An 18,761-nucleotide genomic window follows, 5' to 3' on the forward strand; every position below is an offset into this window, starting at 1 on the left:
GCTGTCCAGGCTGTGACATGGGAACTGGACAGCCTCTGTGTTCATTTCAGGGCTCTTACATGAGCGCAGACTTTTACTTTAGTAAAGCTTGGGAGCTGGCACTGCTTATTTCAGATGCATATACCTAATGTAAAATAATTTTTAAGAAAAGGGGACATGGTATGGGAGTGGTAAAGCAGCATCTTGCTGTAGGGACTCTGGCAGGCAACACATTGGCAAACTGTTCCCTGGAGTTAAGGAGTGTGTTCAAGGCCAAGAAATTTAGGGGCTTATTAATGGCAGTGCAGCTCCAGGCCCTGCTGTTGGCTGGCAGTCACCAAGTGAGAAAGGCACTGTCAGTGCCACATTTAAAGCTTTGGGACATGTGAGTGTGCCCCATGCAGCATCTCTTTCTTCTGGTTAGAATGATTTTGACCTTCTGAGTTAAACTCTTCCACTTTATGATATTTTCCTATTATGTGAATTCTCTCTTCTTCAGCTTATTTGCATGCCTTACATCACATTCCATTTAGGATTTGATACGGTCAGGAGCCCAGGATAAAAGACAGTGCATAAAAGGCTGGTGTAATCATGAAATTTTCTAGGACTGGAAGCTACTGGGACCAGTTGGGACCGGTCATGGGCAAAATAAATATTTTTTGTCCACTGTTGCAGTCTTCCTAGAGCAAAGTGGAGGTCTCTGTCTGCTTTAGGACAGCCAGCTAAATCAGATTGTTCCCCTCCTTACACATATGTTATCCTGCAATGAGAGAGCTCCTGCAGCATCCTCAGCTGCAATGTCAGCCCTTGGATTTTGTTTGCAGCATCCACAACCAAGTATAATTGCCAAGTGTTAAATCAAGCTCAGTAGCTTAGAGCAAGACTGTAATCATAATTATTGGGTTTTGTATTAAAATGCTCTTTTTTTTTAAAGTTCTTGTTAGGTTTAGCAAACTGGCTGTAGAGGTTATTGCATTCTGGTTGGAGGGATGTGCATGAGTGGAGCAGGCTGCATGTCCTAAGGTTTTCCCTCCCCTCTCCATTCTTGTCGCTTTAAGAAACAGTCATTTGCTTTAAAGTCAGGTTTGCAGCTTTGATTGAAAATGACTCTGCAAAACCTCATCAGAACTGTGCATGCCACAGAGTCACTTAAAAAGAAAACATTCTAAAAGGCACCTTGAAATGTATGAACTCCCTGGGATGCCAAGGGCCATCACCTGTGGTTTGCTGGTGTCCCCAGGTAGGACCTAGTAAATCTTTGCCAAAAGAGCCCAGAAAAAAAGGAAAGAAAGGATGGAATTGTGCTGTCTGGGGTTTGGGAATGATTATTAAGTGCTGGCCCACTGCCTGACAGCTGTCATGTTTGCAGTAGTGAGACAGATCTGGGAGAGGCAGCTGCAATTGTATAGCTGGGAAGTTGAGCTTTTAATTGCTAATTAAAGTTTCCATTTGCATTTGGGGTTTTCCTTTTTAAAGGATGACACCATATTCCACAAGAAACTGCAAGCATTGTGTATTTACAGCACAACCAAACTGGCAACTGGCTCTTGCTGCTTTGCTGGTACATCTGTATTTCACCTATTGCCTACTTCTGCTTTCCCATCTGTATTTTTTATGACTTCTGTCCTGACAGCCCTTGTTCTCCTAGTCCTTGACTCCCCTCGCATGCAGACATATGATCCTGTAACGTTTTCCTTTTTGTCTTTATAAACAATAGGCAAGCAGTCTGATAGCACAAGTCCAAAGTCAAGGGAGCTTTGCAGATTCAACTTGACAGCTCCTCTCTGAATTATTTAAAAGCCGTAAACAAAAGAAAGCCCATCTTACAGCTTCAGGTGGCTTCTCCTCTAGTACTGTGGAGATTGCCTGATAGGTGAATTCAGCTAATTTTGCTCATTTAAATATATGGGATTTTGTGAAATAGCAAATGCAATTAAAATTCAGGGGCTGCCTCCTGGTATTCTATTCCTTAGGGGAGGGTAAGTTGCAGGATGGTGAATGAGCAAGTTGAGGAGAGGGAAAGTTGGAAGGTGAATGAAAGAATAGAGAATTTCTGTCTAGTATGAATTTTGTGTAGTTTAGATATTTTTTCCTTTTCACAATCAATGAACTTGTCTTAAGACATCCTGTATTTGCTTCTGACTTTAATCTCAGTCCTTGGTGGGTGTCCTTGTTTGTTCTTTTTGCATCCTTTGTTTTCAAATCTAAAATGCTTTTTTACACCTGAATGACCCAGTGATTTCTGACTTCTTGGGTGCATTTTAGTTGCTGGTTTCACTCATGCTTCTGGATTCAGAAGTGTTTTAGATGGCTGAGATTAGGGAAGCGGGCAGAAGGCACAATTGAGTCCTCTAGATGATGCAAAGTTCATTATTATCTTTTGAATAGTTCATTCTGCAGAACGAAATAGGGAAGATGCCATGTTTTGCATTTATTGTACTAAAGCTATAAAGCTGTACTCTCACCATTCTTAATGCCTAAGGCATAGCTGTCTCCTCACTCCCTTCTCACCTCAGATAAACGCAATGGGGAAAGCATCAGGAGTAGGATGTTGAAAACAACTTCATGTGTATCATCTGTACTCTGCATGATTTTGTTTAATGAAGTTCTTCACTTTTTATGTACCACCAGACCTTATTAAAATGCAATTTACTGTACTGTATTTATCAGTATCATACAATATTGTCATGACAGCTGTTAGTTTGCATTGTGTCTTTACTTTGAAAACTGACCTGCAAAAATGGCTTTGAAACAGCTTCTTTCAGAGATCCCAGCATCTTCCACTGTACAAAGCAAAGATCCCTGTCTTCCAAACAGCTTTGCAGGCATGACCTGGCCACAGTTAAGGTCAGCTCCCTCTTCCATACAATTATAATACATTTACAGAGCCCTCACTGGCTGTGAGCCATGCCAGCCTTAAACCCCTTCTTGGCCACTGGTGTGTAAGAGATGGTTCTGTTGGCTGGGGAAGATACTCTGCTCTGCTGCCTCATCCTTGCCTGTACTGTGGGAACAGAAGACAGGAAATGTTTTTAATACAAACTCTATATGACTTGAATTAATGCAGGGAGAAGATTCAAGTACAACTGGAATTTTAGCTGCTCAAGAGAAAACTTGTGCATGTGACATGAGATGCCTGCCATCAGAACCTGCCTGCAGGTCTTAGGCTCTGGCCATTTTTCTTTGCCATTCTCAAGTTTATCAACATCCCTTCTTCATTTTCCTGTGTGTCCTGGCTAGTGAAAGCATGTGCTCACTGCACTCAGGGCATTTTTGGAACAATATCTTGAGGAGACAAAGTGTCCTATTTCCCAAGCCTAGGGAGGGCCACGTGCTCTGGTACAGCTTGCCCAACCTTGTCTGCATTGCAGGAGGTTTCAGGTACGTAGGGCTGCTCTTGATCCTGTTATAGCATTAGCTGAAGTGGATGGTGAAGGAGAGCAGCAGACTGTGAATTCTATCAAGATTAATGGAAATTTTTGTTTTACCTTAATTAAACTCTCATTCTTCAAATCAAAGTCTTTTTTCCCAAATCAGCATATGTTATAAATAGCATTAGTATAGGTATAATTTCATGAAGCTCCTCTGTGTGCTAATGTTAATGTTTGTGCATTGAGTTTTCTCCACAAGAAACAATTTATTATTTTTTATCTCACCAGGTTCTGGTGAGGTCACTTCTATGGCACATGTGTGTTGCATAGAAAACAAAAGGAAAAAAATTTATAAATACATCTTTTTATATAAATAGTGGTTTATGCAGCTACAAGCTGGGCCACCTTGCAGGTATCCTTCTCTTGTCTGTTCTTACCACCAAGCAGCCTGCAGCCTTCAGGGATGAGATATTTTTGCTTTCCTGGTGTGTTTCTTCCTATTGCTGTAGCCCTGCTTGCCCCATAAATGTGTAATTCCCCACACTCCCTGCCTGCAGCCTCAGCTTTAACATATGCTGTTGTTCCCTGCCTCAGACAGCACCCTCAGTGCTGACACTTTGAACTGTGACTCCATTCCTGTGGCTGTTAAATATATTGTTCTTGGCCTAAAGAGAAATGAAGGCTTTGATTTCCATGGCTGCCAGACTTCTGGCCTATCCACTAACACAATTAGAAAGCTTGCAGATGCAGTGAAACCATGATCCTTCTTTTCCAGCTGGCATAAGCAAGACATTTAGAAGAGTTAATGTGTTTATTGAGCATTCAAGTCCCCCTGCAACATTATTTTGAGACCCACTAATGCAATGGTCAGGATTCAAATGCATGTCCAGAACTTTCAAAGTTGGTTGGTTTAGGATTGTTGTATCAGGATTTGGCTTTGGTTTGGTGGTGGGGTGCCACTTAAAAATGGTTAGGTATGTTTAAGGGATGTTATTACAGATACAGCGTAGAAATTAAAAGGTCAGAATTCAGGCTGGCTCTTTTTTGATTATCTATGTCAGATCAGTCTTGGAAGTGAAGGTGTTTTTCATTAGAATGGGGCAAAGAAGCTACAACCTGCAGGAGATGCAATTTACTAGGTGGGTTTGTGTGGCAAGGTTTTGGTAGTGGGGGGGTTGAAAGGGTGGCTTCTGTGAGAACTTCCCCAAAGTTTCCACCCTGTCCAACAGAGCCAGTGCCAGCCAGCTCCAAGATGGACCCGCAGCTGGCCAAAGCTGAGCCCATCAGCGATGCTGGTAGCACCTTTGGGATAATGTACTTCAGATGAGTTGAGTATGTGAGAAACAATTCTGCTGCAGACCCAAAGCTCAGTGAGGAAGGAGGGGCGAGATGGTGCTCCAGACACAGGAGAACTCCCTGCAGCCTTTGAGGCAGCTGTTCCCTGCAGCCATGGAGGTCCCCAGAGAGGAGGATCCACCTGCAGCCCATGGAGAGCTCCATGCCAGTGCAGGTGGATGCCCAAAAGGAGGATGTGACCCTGTGGGAAGCCCCCATTGGATCAGGCTCCCAGCAGGACCTGTGGACATGTGGAGAGAGGTGCCCACACTCCAGAGCAGGTTTCCTGGCAGGACTTGTGACCACACAGGGACTGACACTGGAGCAGTTTGTGAAGAACTGCAGCCTGTGGGAGGGACTCACATTGAGTTTGTGAACTGCCTCTAGTGGGAGAGACCCCATGCTGGAGCAGGGGAAGAGCTTGGGGACTCTTCCCCTTGAGAAGTGAAGGAATGGCAAAGACAATATGTGATGAGCTGACTGTGGCCCCAGTTCCTTGTCCCTCTCTGTCCCTGAGGGGGAAGTGATAGAAAAAATCAGGAGTGAAGCTGAGCCTGGGAAGAAGGGAAGGGTGGGGGGAAGGTGTTTTTAAGATTTTCTTTTATTTCCTATTATCCTACTCTGATTTGATTAGTAATAAATCAGATTTGCCCCAGGTTGAGCCTGTTTTGCCTGTGATGGTAATTGGAGAGTGATCTCTGCCTGTCCTCATCTCGACTCTAAGCCTATTGTCATCTCGTCCAGCTGAGGGAGGGGAGTGACAGACTGGCTTTGGTGGGCACCTGGCTTCCAGCCTGGTCACCCCACCATGCTAGATGTTGCCCAGACAGCTTGGCTGCCCCAGATTGTTGACAGCCAACCATATAAAATGAACAGTAGCAGAGTATATATCTATTATCAGTTTTGAATAAATTGATTTCATGAGTTTCTGCCAAAGTGTTTCCCTTTTGCTGACCCACCAGCCTGGCTCAGCTTGGCTCCCTTCCTCATTCCTGAAATCACCTCTGATTAACCCATCTTCCTGTATTGGTTGCCACCATCTCTGGTTGTGATGCATGAATTGTTCTTCCACTTTTGCCTTGAGGGGATGGTGTCATGTGAGGGCTTTAGGAAGGTTTTTTCCCCAGCCTGTCCCACTAGCAGTGGCCAGTATGTAATCCACCAGTTACACAGCTGCAAGACTTCTGTCTCCAGAGGTTAGCTTGGGTCATTCAGGAATTGCTGCTTGGAATTCCTGAATGACCAGGAATGGGAGTCTGGTATGAAATTCCCCATGGGCTGGTTGAGCTGTTGAAGCACCTGGAGCTACCAGACACTCACGTGCATCCAGGACCTCAGACCAGCAGGTAAGTGTCCAGCGTCCCCTGAGCTCAGGTGTGTGTGTAGGTGTGAACTGTGATGTGGGAGGGTCATATGGTGTCCTTCAGAACCCCCAGCTGGGGATGATGTAGGATCCACTGTGTTCAGGCTCACTGGGCTGGCTGTCACAATTTAGGGCTGGTTTTCAGCATGCTTGATTGAAGTGGTTTGTGCCTCAAGTGTTTTTGGGAGAGGAATGCAACTGGAATGGATTTCCCATCAGCAAATAAGTAAATACTGCAGTTCCAACAGGAGTTCTTGTGAAGAGAGTTAAACCTCAGTTTAACCTTCATCCTTGCCCTTTTTGTTCAACACCTCATTGGGAACATCTGGATTAACCTTGGGCAAATCCACCATGTGTGTTGCCTTGATTTCCCCACATGTAGGATAATACTTCACTACCTCACCAGGGCATTTATTATGCTTAATTAATGTTGTAATGTGTCTTTGGTTCCTCTGATAAAATGTGTGGTGCAAATGCGAAGTTGTTTTTACTGATTGGATTGTTAATTAAATGTGCACATATAAATGATTTATTGGCATTACAGAACTAAGACTTAATAATTTAAAATATTAACATCAAGGTGGTTGGATCAATTTTAAGCCTGTTACCATTCAGCTATTTAGAGACTGAAACAAATGGCATTGGGAAAGGAAAGGAAAGGAAAGGAAACCGTGCTGCAAGCAGAATTTTCAAAGGTGAATTCACTAGAGGAGGAGGAGGAGGTGGAAAGATGTACCTAGTACTGTGGAAGAGGCAGTTGAAACCAGCATCAGAGTGCTGAAAGTAAGGTTTTGATGAGAAATGCCATGCCAGGGACAATGATCTCACAAATACAAAAGCCCTGAAGAATACAGGACAGATGGTCTTGGAAAGATCCAAGTGTTCTTGCACAAGTAAGGGAATTGCTGATTCAAGTGTGAAGATGATTTGAAAGCAGGAGCTGAGGAGTGTTGGGTACAGTTGAGCTAGAAAAGAAATCACTGACAAGGAAGAAGAATAGAGAAGAGAGGTGGTAGAGGTAGACCATGAGTGTGAAAAAGGCACAACAAAACCATCAGAACATGAAGCAGGGCTTTAGCAGATTGAAGTTCACCTTTCGCAGTAAGGGCAAGGGGAGTGTGATGTAAATTAAAGAGGACCAAGCAGCTGGGATAGAATAATAGAATATCATGAGTTGGAAGGGACCCACAAGAATCATGAAGTCCAACTCCTGACCCTGCACAGGACACCCTGACAATCCCACCACATGTGTCCAAACACATCCTGAGCTCTGTCAGGCTTGGTGCTGTGACCACTTCCCTGGGGAGCCTGTTCCAGTGCCCAGCCATCTTCTGGGGGGAGAACCTTTCTGTCATAAGTTTCCCTGCATCCATTCTTTCCTAGTGCAGCAGCTGGGAGTTGTGGTCCTTGCTGTGCTTTGGGACTGGGCTGCATAGCTCCGGTGTTTGTAGGGTGGATTGCTTGTCTTATCTAATTCAGGGTAGCTTGAACAGAAAAGGCTTTTCACATTCTACTGATTTCTGTTTACAGCTCTGATCCCTGATGGTTTGCCACTGGTCTGCACAAAATCAAAATCTAAAAGTACCAGATTTAGATTATATGTCTGAATACTCTTATGCAGATTGGTGGCTGTTTCTGATGCAAATTTGGAAGGGAGACATATACAATACCAATATTAATGATAACACCCTGGGGCTTGGTTTTGCCCCACAGTGCACTGATGGGCAGGGCAGCCTGACCTTGGCTAGAGAGAGATTAAGATACATCACCTCCAGCATGATGTAATGACTGACTGCAACAAGCAATAGAAAGGAAAGGGGGGAGACATTGGCAGTAGGGATTCAGGTCTTAACTGTGCAGTTGTCAGGCGATGCGTGGCATTGCATTGCCAAATGAATATTTGGGAGTTTCAGGTCTTAAAAGAATTGATGCTAAAAGCTGTCTTCACTAAACTAGTACCTTGCCATTTCCTGTGGTTTTGCAATATTGATATTAATGTTGTTGCATGTTTGTTTTTTGAATCTTTATTGTAAGCTGTATTTATATACTGCTGCCGCTTCCTTCAAGGTCTTGACCATATTGTTTATGGGGAGCATCTGATATCTCAGGATTTATGACTATAGGAACAAGTAACTTTAGACACCCTGTCACAGATAAATGGGCAGTGGAACTCAATATTCCTACACAGAGAGGAGGGGAAGACTTGTGCTTTGGGGGTGCAGGGTTAACACCAGAATAATTTGGTTTTAATGTATGTCTCCCTACCTTTCCTGATGGAGGAGTGTGCAGCAGCTGTTAGAGCTGTGTATCTTGCTTTGCAGTAGATGCAGAATAATAAGTATCTAATGAGATTTTCTCATCTTGGATTCTAAATAAATTAGATGCTCATCAATACCAGTTTTGTTCTAGAATGACTAAATTGCAGAGGCAGTTGCCTGTAATATGTCAGCAGTACCTGGGTTGGGCTTTGCTGGCTGGCTCGCCTGCCTTTGCAGAGCTTTCTTTGCCTTCTCCCCATTGGCCTCCATTTTCATCTGGAATTCAGAAGATGGCATAAAAACAAGGAAATTGATGGCTGTGTACAGCACTGGATATGTATGTACTTCTATTTTCTTCTAGCCCTGTCTTCAGTTGCCTTGTTGATACTGTTTTTTGAGAGCTACATGCAGAAATGAAAAGGGCACATTAAGAAAAAGGGGTTTCTCACTTGGCTGAGAGATAGCTTACTGCTTATTTGAGTGTGTCATTGGAGCAAGCCTTGCTGCTGTCCTCAGGGCACCCATGAGCTGTGAATACAGACCTGGATATGTATGATAACAAATAAGCTTCCGGTTACACAACATCTTCTTCTGCTGGGTTTGATCTGAATAGAAGTAGAAAAAGGCATTGTAAAATCCAAAAATGAGAAGACTATTTCAGGGAGTAGGAAAAAGGCCTGTAATCATGTGTATTGAATTGCAGCTAGAAATACCAGATGTGGAAGTGTCAGAAAATTTGATAAAGGCATCCCAGGTATAGAGGTTAAAGTCTGAAATTGCTGAAAAACAAGGGAAGGGATTCAAGGAGATGCTGAATTTCTACCTGGGCAGATTTCCTAGTGAGATGCACTTCATCTGATGTGGAAGCTGTAAACTCTGCATGATGTAGGATGATGTAAACACTAATTTGTTCAAAAACTTTTTAGAAAAAAAGCTTTACAGTGTGCCCATGAATTCTGACATAAGAAGAAACTATATATGTGTATGTGATTGTAGGCAAGTCTTTCTACAGAAAGTGAGTCAAAAGAATGGCATAATCTTTAAATCTGTGGCTTAATATTTTAGGAAATATCCTTGTTATGCTGGGTGGGTATAATTGTGTAGCATTTGTGAACTTGAAAACCCAAATGATTGTGTATTTGCAGCTGGATCTAGAAAGAAGCACAGTCAACACCTTTTTCAGATGGATTGAGTTTTCTTTTTTCTGGGGCTCAGATAAGCCTAAAGAGGCTTTACCTCTCTGTGTACAAAGGAATTACCTTCAGAATTAGATAAAAATACAGTTTCTAAGGATAAAAAGACACAGTTTAGGTGTGCACGTGCTGTTCCAGGTTTAATACCTAAAGAGTTGGGTGTTGCTGCTCCTAAATATTTTGGTACAACATCTTTTTTATGTTAGACCTTGTTCTGTAAAAAGCACTTGGTGTAAAGTAATTAATTTCTGCTTGAGCCTGGTGTTCACAGTACAGATAATAAATATTCCTTTAAATCTGCTCAGAAGGAATTCATTTTAGGCATAGAAAGTAAATTCTGGTTTACAGGGAGATTGAGGGTTGTGCATCACTTCAACCAACCCACTGTGCACCTTTCATTGATAACAGTTGTATCACAAGAATAGGGAAAAACCCCAAACTTTGGAATGCAGGACATTGTCCTGCTGGGGTGGGATCAAATCTAGAAGTTCAGCTTTTGAAAACCTCTTGATTTTTGTATGCTGGACATTCATTGTGTTTCCTGGGTTAGAATTTGTTACTTTCTTTCAAAAACAAAAAGCTGGCTTCTGTCATACAGCAAGGAAATAACCAGGGCTCAGGAGGATTAGAGTGAAAAGCCATTAGAATCTGCTAATTATAAGATGAAGAGCAGTCAAGGAGTGGTGGTCTATTGGGGAGCCACTTTTGCACATTTAGATGTGTAGAAGGACTTTGTGTGTGACATGGATGGGAAAAGTTCTGGTGAAATATGTCTTGCAGATAGTCTGCAGCTCAGTCCTAAAAGCCCGCACTGGGATAATAGTTGCCACCTTCAGTAAGGAGGGAGTAAATTTACTTAAATAATGGAGTTTCTATACAAACAACACTAGATTTAGTTCAACTATATACTTTTATTCCACCTGTAAATAACAGAAGACAATTGAGTGCAAGCTTTCTCACCCAAGTGATTTTCCCACTGGTTCAACAGCTTTGCTTAATTAGGCTCCAGCTCCTTGGAATAAGTGTTGAAAAAACAGCCATTTGTTAGCCAAAACATCTGCTGGGGAGGGAACGTGAGAAGTTGTTAATTTAAAATAAGATCTTTAAGAGCCCTAACTTTGAATCCATAGAACAAACCTAGCTGAAAATCCAGGAAACTCATGCTTACCTGAGTGATGGCTGTGCTGGAAGTTTGAGGTGAATCTCCTTTATTTGTCCAGAAAAGAGGCATAACAAAGAAGTGCAAACATCATGGCCTGTAATTATTTATAATATGGTGAAAGACCCAAAAATGATTTCCAGTCCTTCATGTGAAAATGTGCACATATAACTTGGAAACACATCCATCCTAAGGAATGATCTCTTCAGATTTTCCTTCAGTGTGGGCTTCTGATTTCCACTTCAAGAATTGATACATGTGGGATAGCAAGGGAGGAATAGTCTCAGAAAGGATTGTATTCCAGGGGAAAACATTTGTTAGTGATTGTGCTCATCTTGCCCTTTTTTGAGCCCTTTTGGCACAGGTTTGATGTCAACAGAGGAAGATTAAAATGCTATGATTTTACATGAGCCCACTGGTGAGAGGGATGTGTAGCTCCTGCAGCTGCAGTGAGGTATTTTTATTGGTGAGTTGGGATAGCAGAGAGGAGCCCTGCAGGTACTGGGAGGGTGGAGGGTCTGTCCAGAGCTTTTCCTTGCTCCCTGGAGTTGAGCCCACTTGGGTATTAGTGGGTGTCCCTTCAAGGAGATGTGTGTGTGGTTTCCCGTTGTCCATCTGGGATCAAGTTCATTTAGGGATCCTCTCCTCCCAGCAGTGTTTTCTTACACAAAGATGTAAAGGAGTGGGAGAGCTCCAACCTCAGCTGTCATTGACTCCCTGTTACACTGGAGCAGCTCTGACAACTTTTGAGTTGTTCAGCTGAGTTTCTTCAAGGCTCGCAAAACATCCAGAGCATTTCTGATTGTCTTAATGTTGACTACTCTTGCATGAATACCAGCAGTCAGCCAGACTTTAATTCTCCTCTGTTCCTTTCCTGTACAAATTGCTTCACCAGGGCCATCCAAAATAGGGCTCATCTTGGAGGGAAGGAAATCAGTGTGCTTCAAAACTCAGCTGTCACCAGTGAATAATTCCTTTGAATGATGAATCTAGTAGGTATCTCATATACTCTGGAAGATCCTAAACTTGATTTTGTTTTTCATTGTCATTGAGAATGTGCTGCAAAAAATTCTCTTTTTTGAGTGCAAACAGTGAAAGTCCCTTCAAATCCCATGGGTGAATGCTCTAAAGTTACTGTGGGTCCAGCAGTCATATTCAGACTGGAGAGACAGATGTGTCAGATTCAGGACAGAGGTGCTCCTGTCAGGTCTGTCTTTGCACTCAAGACCAATTTACAGCTTCATTTTACATAATGGATGCCTCCTTGTGAATGTGTATCCAGCCTGTGCAATAACAGAGATTTCCGGTGGAATAAAGTCCTTCCCATGTCAAGGTACTGCCCTTCAGATTTCCCATAACACCATCTCTGCAGTCCTAAAAAAAAAAAAAAAAAAAAAAAAAAACGGGCAGGTGCAGAAAGCTTTTCATAGGTCTTAGCACAGAATTCAGCCCTGGAGCATATTAGAGCAGTTCTGGAACTGCACCCTATATTAACTTGAGTCCTGACAGGCACCTATGTTTGCCAATTAAATTTTTTAATTCATATGTAACACTAAAAGACAAGAAGATGCATAATTTTGGCATCCCTGGAGCTTTTTTCTATTGCCTTAAGAGGACCAAGATTCTAAAGGTTGAGATTAGCAGCCACACAGAACAAAATGCTGCTGTTTGCCAGGTAGTAAACCCTAATCTCTCAATCTTTGCTGTGTTTGTTCATTTCTCTTCTTCAGTCTTGTTTAAGCAAAGGCAGCTTGTTCCTTCTGCCTCTTCTGGTAAGAAGGGCTGCAGGTGCAAACCACTCATAGGAGAAGATTCATGTGTAGAAGAGTCATTTTAATAACTGCTTTCTTCAGAGCAGGATTACTCAGTTGGGCTGGGTCTTCCACATTCCCATTGCCTCTGCTTTGGGAGTTGCTGGCTCCTGCAGGCAGCAGAAATGGAAGGGATGAGTAAGGCCAGTCTTTAAACCTTCTTGCCCTGCATAGAAACACCAATTGGTTATGGTAAAGTAGAACATGCAGCCACAATGGATGGTGAAGGCCCTGTTTTTCGTGCCTCAGGGATACAGGTAGTCATTAGTAGTGTGTCTGGGGAAATAGGTGTTCTGCCAGTTCAGTGGTGTGCTGGTTTTCTTTTGAGGTCCTGGTGATTCCATTCATACATGTCCTGGCAAAAAGATTGGTTTAATGTGCACATAGTTACAAACCTGCAGATCTAAACAACTTCATGACTTCTTAAGGTGTTTAACACATTGAGTATATTGACTGTTTTACAGGCTACACAAAAGGAAGTGAATTGTTTCTTTGGAGGATTAAAACCAAGTTACTTAGCTGTGTTCCTGGAGAAGCAGTGCTAGAGTGCCTTAACAAGCAAGTCACTGTTTGTTCGGTGACAGATTTGGTGCTAATTTTGCTGCTGTCTGCTCCTGTTTGTATCTCATGGTTGTGGATGAAAGCAGCAGAGCAGTGATTAGCTCAGACCCTGCTGAAAAAAACCCAACACCCAGGGGCTTCTGAAGAACAAGGGAATGAGAGTAAATTACCCTCTGGCATTTTTATTTTATTTAGCAGGTAAAAGTGTTCATTGAAACAGAGTTCATTTACAGTGGCACCCCAGCAGACTGCAGTAGCAGGGTGAATTACCAGTCACTCACAGTGCAAACAGGAATCATTCAAACCCTGCATCATCTGCACTCGGAGTTCAGGTCTCCTGCATTGCCCAGTAGATCGCTGCTGGTCCCTCTCCCTTGCTTCCAGAATCCTAACAGGCATCTTGGTCCCTGTTTCAGTGCCCAGATAATATTTATATCTGCTTCCCCCCCCCCCTTCCCCCTCCCAGGTTTTGATTTTAATGGTTAACCAGAAGCTGAGAGTTTACTGCATTAGATTCTTAGCCACCAAATTAAAAGAAATTGCAGTATAGTCTTCCTTTGAGGATATACTTCCTTTTCAGGAGCTTAGACTTGGAGGATCATTAGTGAGATAATATCAGGAGTTTTAACTAATCCTCTAATGATTGTGCCAGGGTGAACAAATCTATCTGTGTCAGTTAGCCCAGTGGTCCACCACAAGGCTATTCTTACCTGATAAATGGATTTTCACACTGAAGGGGATTTTTCTTCTTTTGCCCCAAATCTTGAGGCTGTGCAAAGTCCTGAACTTCATGGTGAGGCAGCACACAGCCAGCTTGGGGCTGTGTTGAGCTGCCTTCCCATTGCCTTCAGAGCAGGGCGTGCTCTAGTCACTGAGTTCGTTAAAAATGCATGGTTAAGCGATGGGATAATTACAGCAAGTTCGTCTGGGGATGGATAGCAGCAGCGAGAGAAATTTTAAATGTGTCTCAGAAAAGAGATCAACTGTCTTGAGAGAAAACAGTTCTCCGAGGGCGGTTCAGCAGCGCGCACTGCGTCTGCTGGCACGAGGATGGCTGCAGGACACCCATCTGGGAGCATTGCTTCTCCCCACATCTCTGGGGCTCTTGCCAGTACCCCAGTGCTTGTGTGTGGATTTCCCTGTAGATTTTGGATAGGATTTTGGCTGGCGAGGGTGCATCTGTGCCTGCTGGTCACGTGAGGAATGTGGTCTGGGGAGAAGATGCTCGCTGTCTCCAGCTTTTGCCTGGGGGTTGCCTGACTGATGCAGCAGACCATTAATTTGCAGTCAACCAGGATATCTCCAAATGCAACTCCATCAATTGGCAGGAGGTAAATAGATGCTGCCTCTCTGCTTAAGGCAGGGCTGGAGCCCTCTCTGTTTATCTTCCCTTTCAAACTGGGTGCATCTGCTATTGCTCTCTAATCTCTTCTCCTCTTTGTTTTACTCCTCTGAAGCCTCTTGGCCTCAGAGCTAGAGGGGTTTTGTAACGATGATTAGTTGGTTTAGGTAGGGTGCTGGAGATCTTTGTCTGTGGGCTGCAAAAAGATGAAATAACAATTATTTTTATTAGTCCACTTCACAGGGAGGCTGCGAGAATGAATTCATGTTTGTAAATTGCTTTGGAGATTTAAAGCTCTGTACAAGCACTAAGGGTTATTGCTTTCTAATTCTTCAAGGTAGTATAACTTATAAAGACTTCTAGCCTTGAAAGCATCTTGGATATAGGAAGAGTTAAATCCCTTTGGAATTAGATGTACTTCTAATGTATAAGATAAAAATAACTTCTTCATCCAAAAAAAAAGGGGGGGAGGGGAAAAGCAATGGCAGGTTCTGATAGTGCCTCTTTTTTTTTTTCCAGGAGTCCAACGTGCTTATTGCTGCTAACAGTCAGGGTACAATTAAGGTAAGTTATTTTACACATCTCGCCTTTAAACACTTGAGTCTGTTGGTAGTGAAGAGCAAGGTCAGAGGCACTGAACAGCCAGGAGAAACCATTAGAGGAGGTCATCTTGGCTGTGGAATTTTGCAATTTAAATGATGTATTCGCCTCTGGCACACAGTGGAGTGAGCAGGCAGTGCCCCAGCAGTGAAACCAGTTGCAGTGAGGTGTGGAAGGGTTGTTGGTGGCCATCCAGCACCCACTGCTGCTCCTTGGGGTCCCAGCACAAGCACCTCCCCAGGCTGGTGCTGGCTCCCACGGCAGCAGAGGCTGAGTGTAAAATCACCAGCATTAGCCCGAGCCCGTGCTCTGGCTGCTGCAGAGGCAGCAGGGCTGAAAGCTGAGCTCCTGGTGTGCAGCTGGCTGGAGCAGCACTGAAATGAGCAGGGATGCTCCCTGTCTTTGCTGACTCTGGTGCTCAGACAGGTGGTAACAGACAGCAGCTGCCAGCATGGGGTTTTGTGAAAGCATCAGCCTTCCCTGTGCACAGTACCAGGTTTCAGCTCTTTAATTAAGTCTTCCAGAGTGTCTGGTCAATGTATTTCTGTCTGTGGAATGTCAAATGATAAGGAGAAGACTGTCCTTCTTCATGTGTCTGTCAGCCAAGTAAAACCAGTACCCAAGGCAGTACCCAACTCAACCCAATCCTGGAACTTCATCCCACATTCTGCACAGCAGCACTGACCTCCACCATGCTGTTAGGTTTGGTGCTTAATGCCCTAAGCTTGTAGCCCAGACCCCTGGCAGCATTCTGGAGCTGCTGGTAAAGAAGTTTACTCGTTGTCTGCAGTTTTACACTGCATTGTCACTGTCATGAGGCTGCCATCTTGATTGTCCCTCACATTCCTGTGGCAATAGCAGTTCTCTGGAGCCATACCAGAGCTGCTCGTCTGAACCACCCTGGAAAAATCACTAAAAATGCAAGAATGGTGACAGAGCCGAGTGGTTTGTGTTTAACTGCGTGTCAAGATTTTTTTCCCCTTTTTTAGACACAAGTGGCTGGGTTGCTCCTCCTCTTGCAGCTTGTGAGGCTGTAGCCTCTCATTCATAGGGGATTTATTTGTATATCATGTTTTGGAATTGGTTGGTGGTTACTTTGGTCAGCTACTCCTTAGGAAAATGGACAAAATGCACAGAAGCTTTTGATATTTTGAAGTGAATCCAGCAAGAGCAGTGATTAGAGAGGAGAGGTTTTGCTCATGCACTTTGCTTGCTAATGAGAGAAGGTAGACAGAGAGAAATGTGCAGCCAGCCAGGGCTGTCAGAACTCTGGCATCTCCATTTGCCTTTGACAGTGTGCAGCAGGAAGGTGGGATGGTCTGGGAAAGGCCTGGGTGTGCCCAAACCCACCCCTCTTTGGGGACAGATGCCATACTGGGCATCACCCATGAGCTACAGCTCTAGAGCTTCTCCCAGTGAAGCCAAACCAGGTTCATGCAGACTCTGGCAGCCCCACAGGCACTTTCCTGCTGTCTCTAGTCCATGCCTTCACATGCTGCTGTTCTATCCCAGCCTGGACAAGGGAAACAAGAGCACAGAGGGCTGGGATGACAAAAGCTCTGATCTCTGTTACAAGATTTCCAAGAGCTGTGTGATTGAGATGAGGGGAAATGAGGCATCTGTGGATGGTTTTGCTTCGTGGCTAATTTATCATCACACAAGCAGACATCAAAATTGGGATGCTTGCCAAGTGCTTTTCCCATCTGTGGGATATTATTGCTGCTGGTGAATAAAGGGTAAGGGGTGGAGATGGAAGGGTCAGTCCTGTCTTAAAGATCTATATGCTGACAGAGGAAATAATGAATGTCACAAATTCCTATTCTAAATGTCTCGTCTTCCTTACTCACCAGGTACTGGAGCTGGTATGAAGGGTTTTCTCTCAAGGCATGAGGTACTTGGTCCTGCTGATATGCTACAGTATTCATCTGGGAACCACAGTGGGACAAGAAACCAAAAACACCTTGATGTTCCTCCCCAAAACATGTTTGGGTTTTTTTTCCATTTATGGACTTTGTAGGACATTTTGAGACACTGGTAACACCAGTAAACTGTCTGCCATCAACATTAACTCCACAGACTTTGCTGGTGGTGGTGGTATGGTTGTCTAATTTTTATGATAGGAAAACAAATTCTTTTAAATAAAAACAAAAAGGAATAATAAAATTTATTGAGCCACAAGCTAAAGCTGGAAGATTGTCTTGTTGCATAAGAGAACAGATTTACTTGTGAAGGGAGCTTACAGGAGCACACAGGGCTGTCCTCAGTTGCACATCTCCAATTACTTTCATCTGGACTCTTCTTCATCCCCACTGGAAAAAGAAAGTCTCTAAGCCTGGACATGCAAGCAATTCACTTTGAAATCCCATCATGATACGGTTCTGTTGTTCCTTTGATTTATTAATTATTTTTTAGATGCATTATATGAGAGAAATGTCACTGAGGTTGACACCACTGGAGATTGAAGTCCTCTAGTCATCAAGAAGAGGAGGACACCTTCCCTTTCCTCCTCCCCTTAGAGCCCTTCCTTGCCCCAAAGGGGCAGTTCCAAAGGAGAGGATTAAGTTGTCCTCCTGTCCATGTGGGCCACCTGCCACCAGCAAGGTGCTGAGATGAGGGGGCCTGCAATTCCTGGGACCTGGACTGACCTTGCCAAGACAGCGTGGGATAAAGATCTGCCTCCCACTGACCTGGCTGTGTTTGACTAGCTCAGCTAGAGGAGGAAGCTTCTAGATCCAGTTACCAAAGCCCTGCACCACTCGCTCTCGCCTGTGTGGTCTGGTTGTGTTTGCCCCTCTCTGCACACCACGGAAGCCAAGCATCTTGAATGTTGTAACAAGAGAGGGGATCGAGTTGGTTTGTAACGTGTTTCAGAGCCATGATATAAGTAGCCTTATTTTTAATGGTCATGCATACACTTAATTGTACATATGGAGGGGGAATAAACCATGAAGCTGAGAGTTGTTGTTGCTTTCTTGGCAGATAGCAGAGCAGATAAGAAGGTGCAGACGTTCATCACGAGCAGCAGCCAGGCTGAACTGTCAGGATTGCTGCCAGAACTCATTAAGCTCCAAAGTGCATTTGGTGAGCGTAGCATCTTTTCCCTGCTGTGGGTGTCACAGGTGCAATGCAGACATTGCTACCTGTGGGAAGTGTTTTGGTTTGCAAACAGAATCCTTTTCCATTCACTCACTGCTGGGCGTGTCTCCTTCGAGCCACAGGGGCTGGGATTGATGCCAGGACTTTGCACACGTCTCTCGTCCTCCACGTGTTAAAAGCCTGACTCTGATCTTCCCAGGAGGATTGTGTGATCTTCTCACACCCTTTGGGCACACAGCAGGGAAGAGCAAGGATGCTCTTGAGGATATGAATAAAGAAGCAGGGATGAAGCCTTGTAGCAGAACTGGAGACAGGTCCTGTCCTGGTTCAGTGCTGGTGCATGTTTCTAGGGGGTCATCTGGTAGGTAGAAGGATGTGGGACACACCACCAGTAGCTTCTGGAGAGTCTAGTCCAGTGGGGAGAAAAGTGATGCTCCAAGAGATGTGGATGCCTGGCTCTCAAATGCTGCATCCTGGTTTTCTTCCATGATTTCTAGTGTGTCAGTGGGGGGGAGAGTGAGGAGAGAAGGAAAGGAGAGAGAAGAGAGCACAGCAGCTTGTGTCCTGCTCGGGACACCTGCAGGTCTGCATTGTATGAATAACCCGAGTCACTGTGGCAGAAGAAAACAAAATTGGTTCCTTCTGCCTGATGGCAGCTGTCTGACACATCCCACTGAGCACTAGTTTGATTTC

General features: G+C 44.1%; 1 protein-coding gene and 1 non-coding gene across 5 annotated transcripts in view; both read left to right on the plus strand.

Annotated features, from left to right (window-relative positions):
- Positions 1 to 17,927, plus strand: part of COP1 (COP1 E3 ubiquitin ligase) — a 125,450-nt gene extending 107,523 nt beyond the window's left edge. For all 4 annotated transcript variants that reach the window (XM_053950679.1, XM_053950680.1, XM_053950681.1 and 1 more), the window contains 2 exons: positions 14,892 to 14,936; positions 16,823 to 17,927. In XM_053950679.1, coding sequence (XP_053806654.1) covers positions 14,892 to 14,936; positions 16,823 to 16,840 — 63 coding nt within the window. In that variant the 3' untranslated portion in view covers positions 16,841 to 17,927. The remainder of the gene's footprint in view (positions 1 to 14,891; positions 14,937 to 16,822) is intronic.
- LOC128792625 (small Cajal body-specific RNA 3) lies at positions 596 to 730 on the plus strand. Its single transcript, XR_008432488.1, has one exon. It is a non-coding gene; the product is annotated as a small Cajal body-specific RNA 3 (non-coding RNA).
- Positions 17,928 to 18,761: the final 834 nt, after the last annotated feature.

This window comes from Vidua chalybeata, chromosome 9, assembly GCF_026979565.1.
Source record: "Vidua chalybeata isolate OUT-0048 chromosome 9, bVidCha1 merged haplotype, whole genome shotgun sequence".
NCBI classification, from domain to species: domain Eukaryota; kingdom Metazoa; phylum Chordata; class Aves; order Passeriformes; family Viduidae; genus Vidua; species Vidua chalybeata.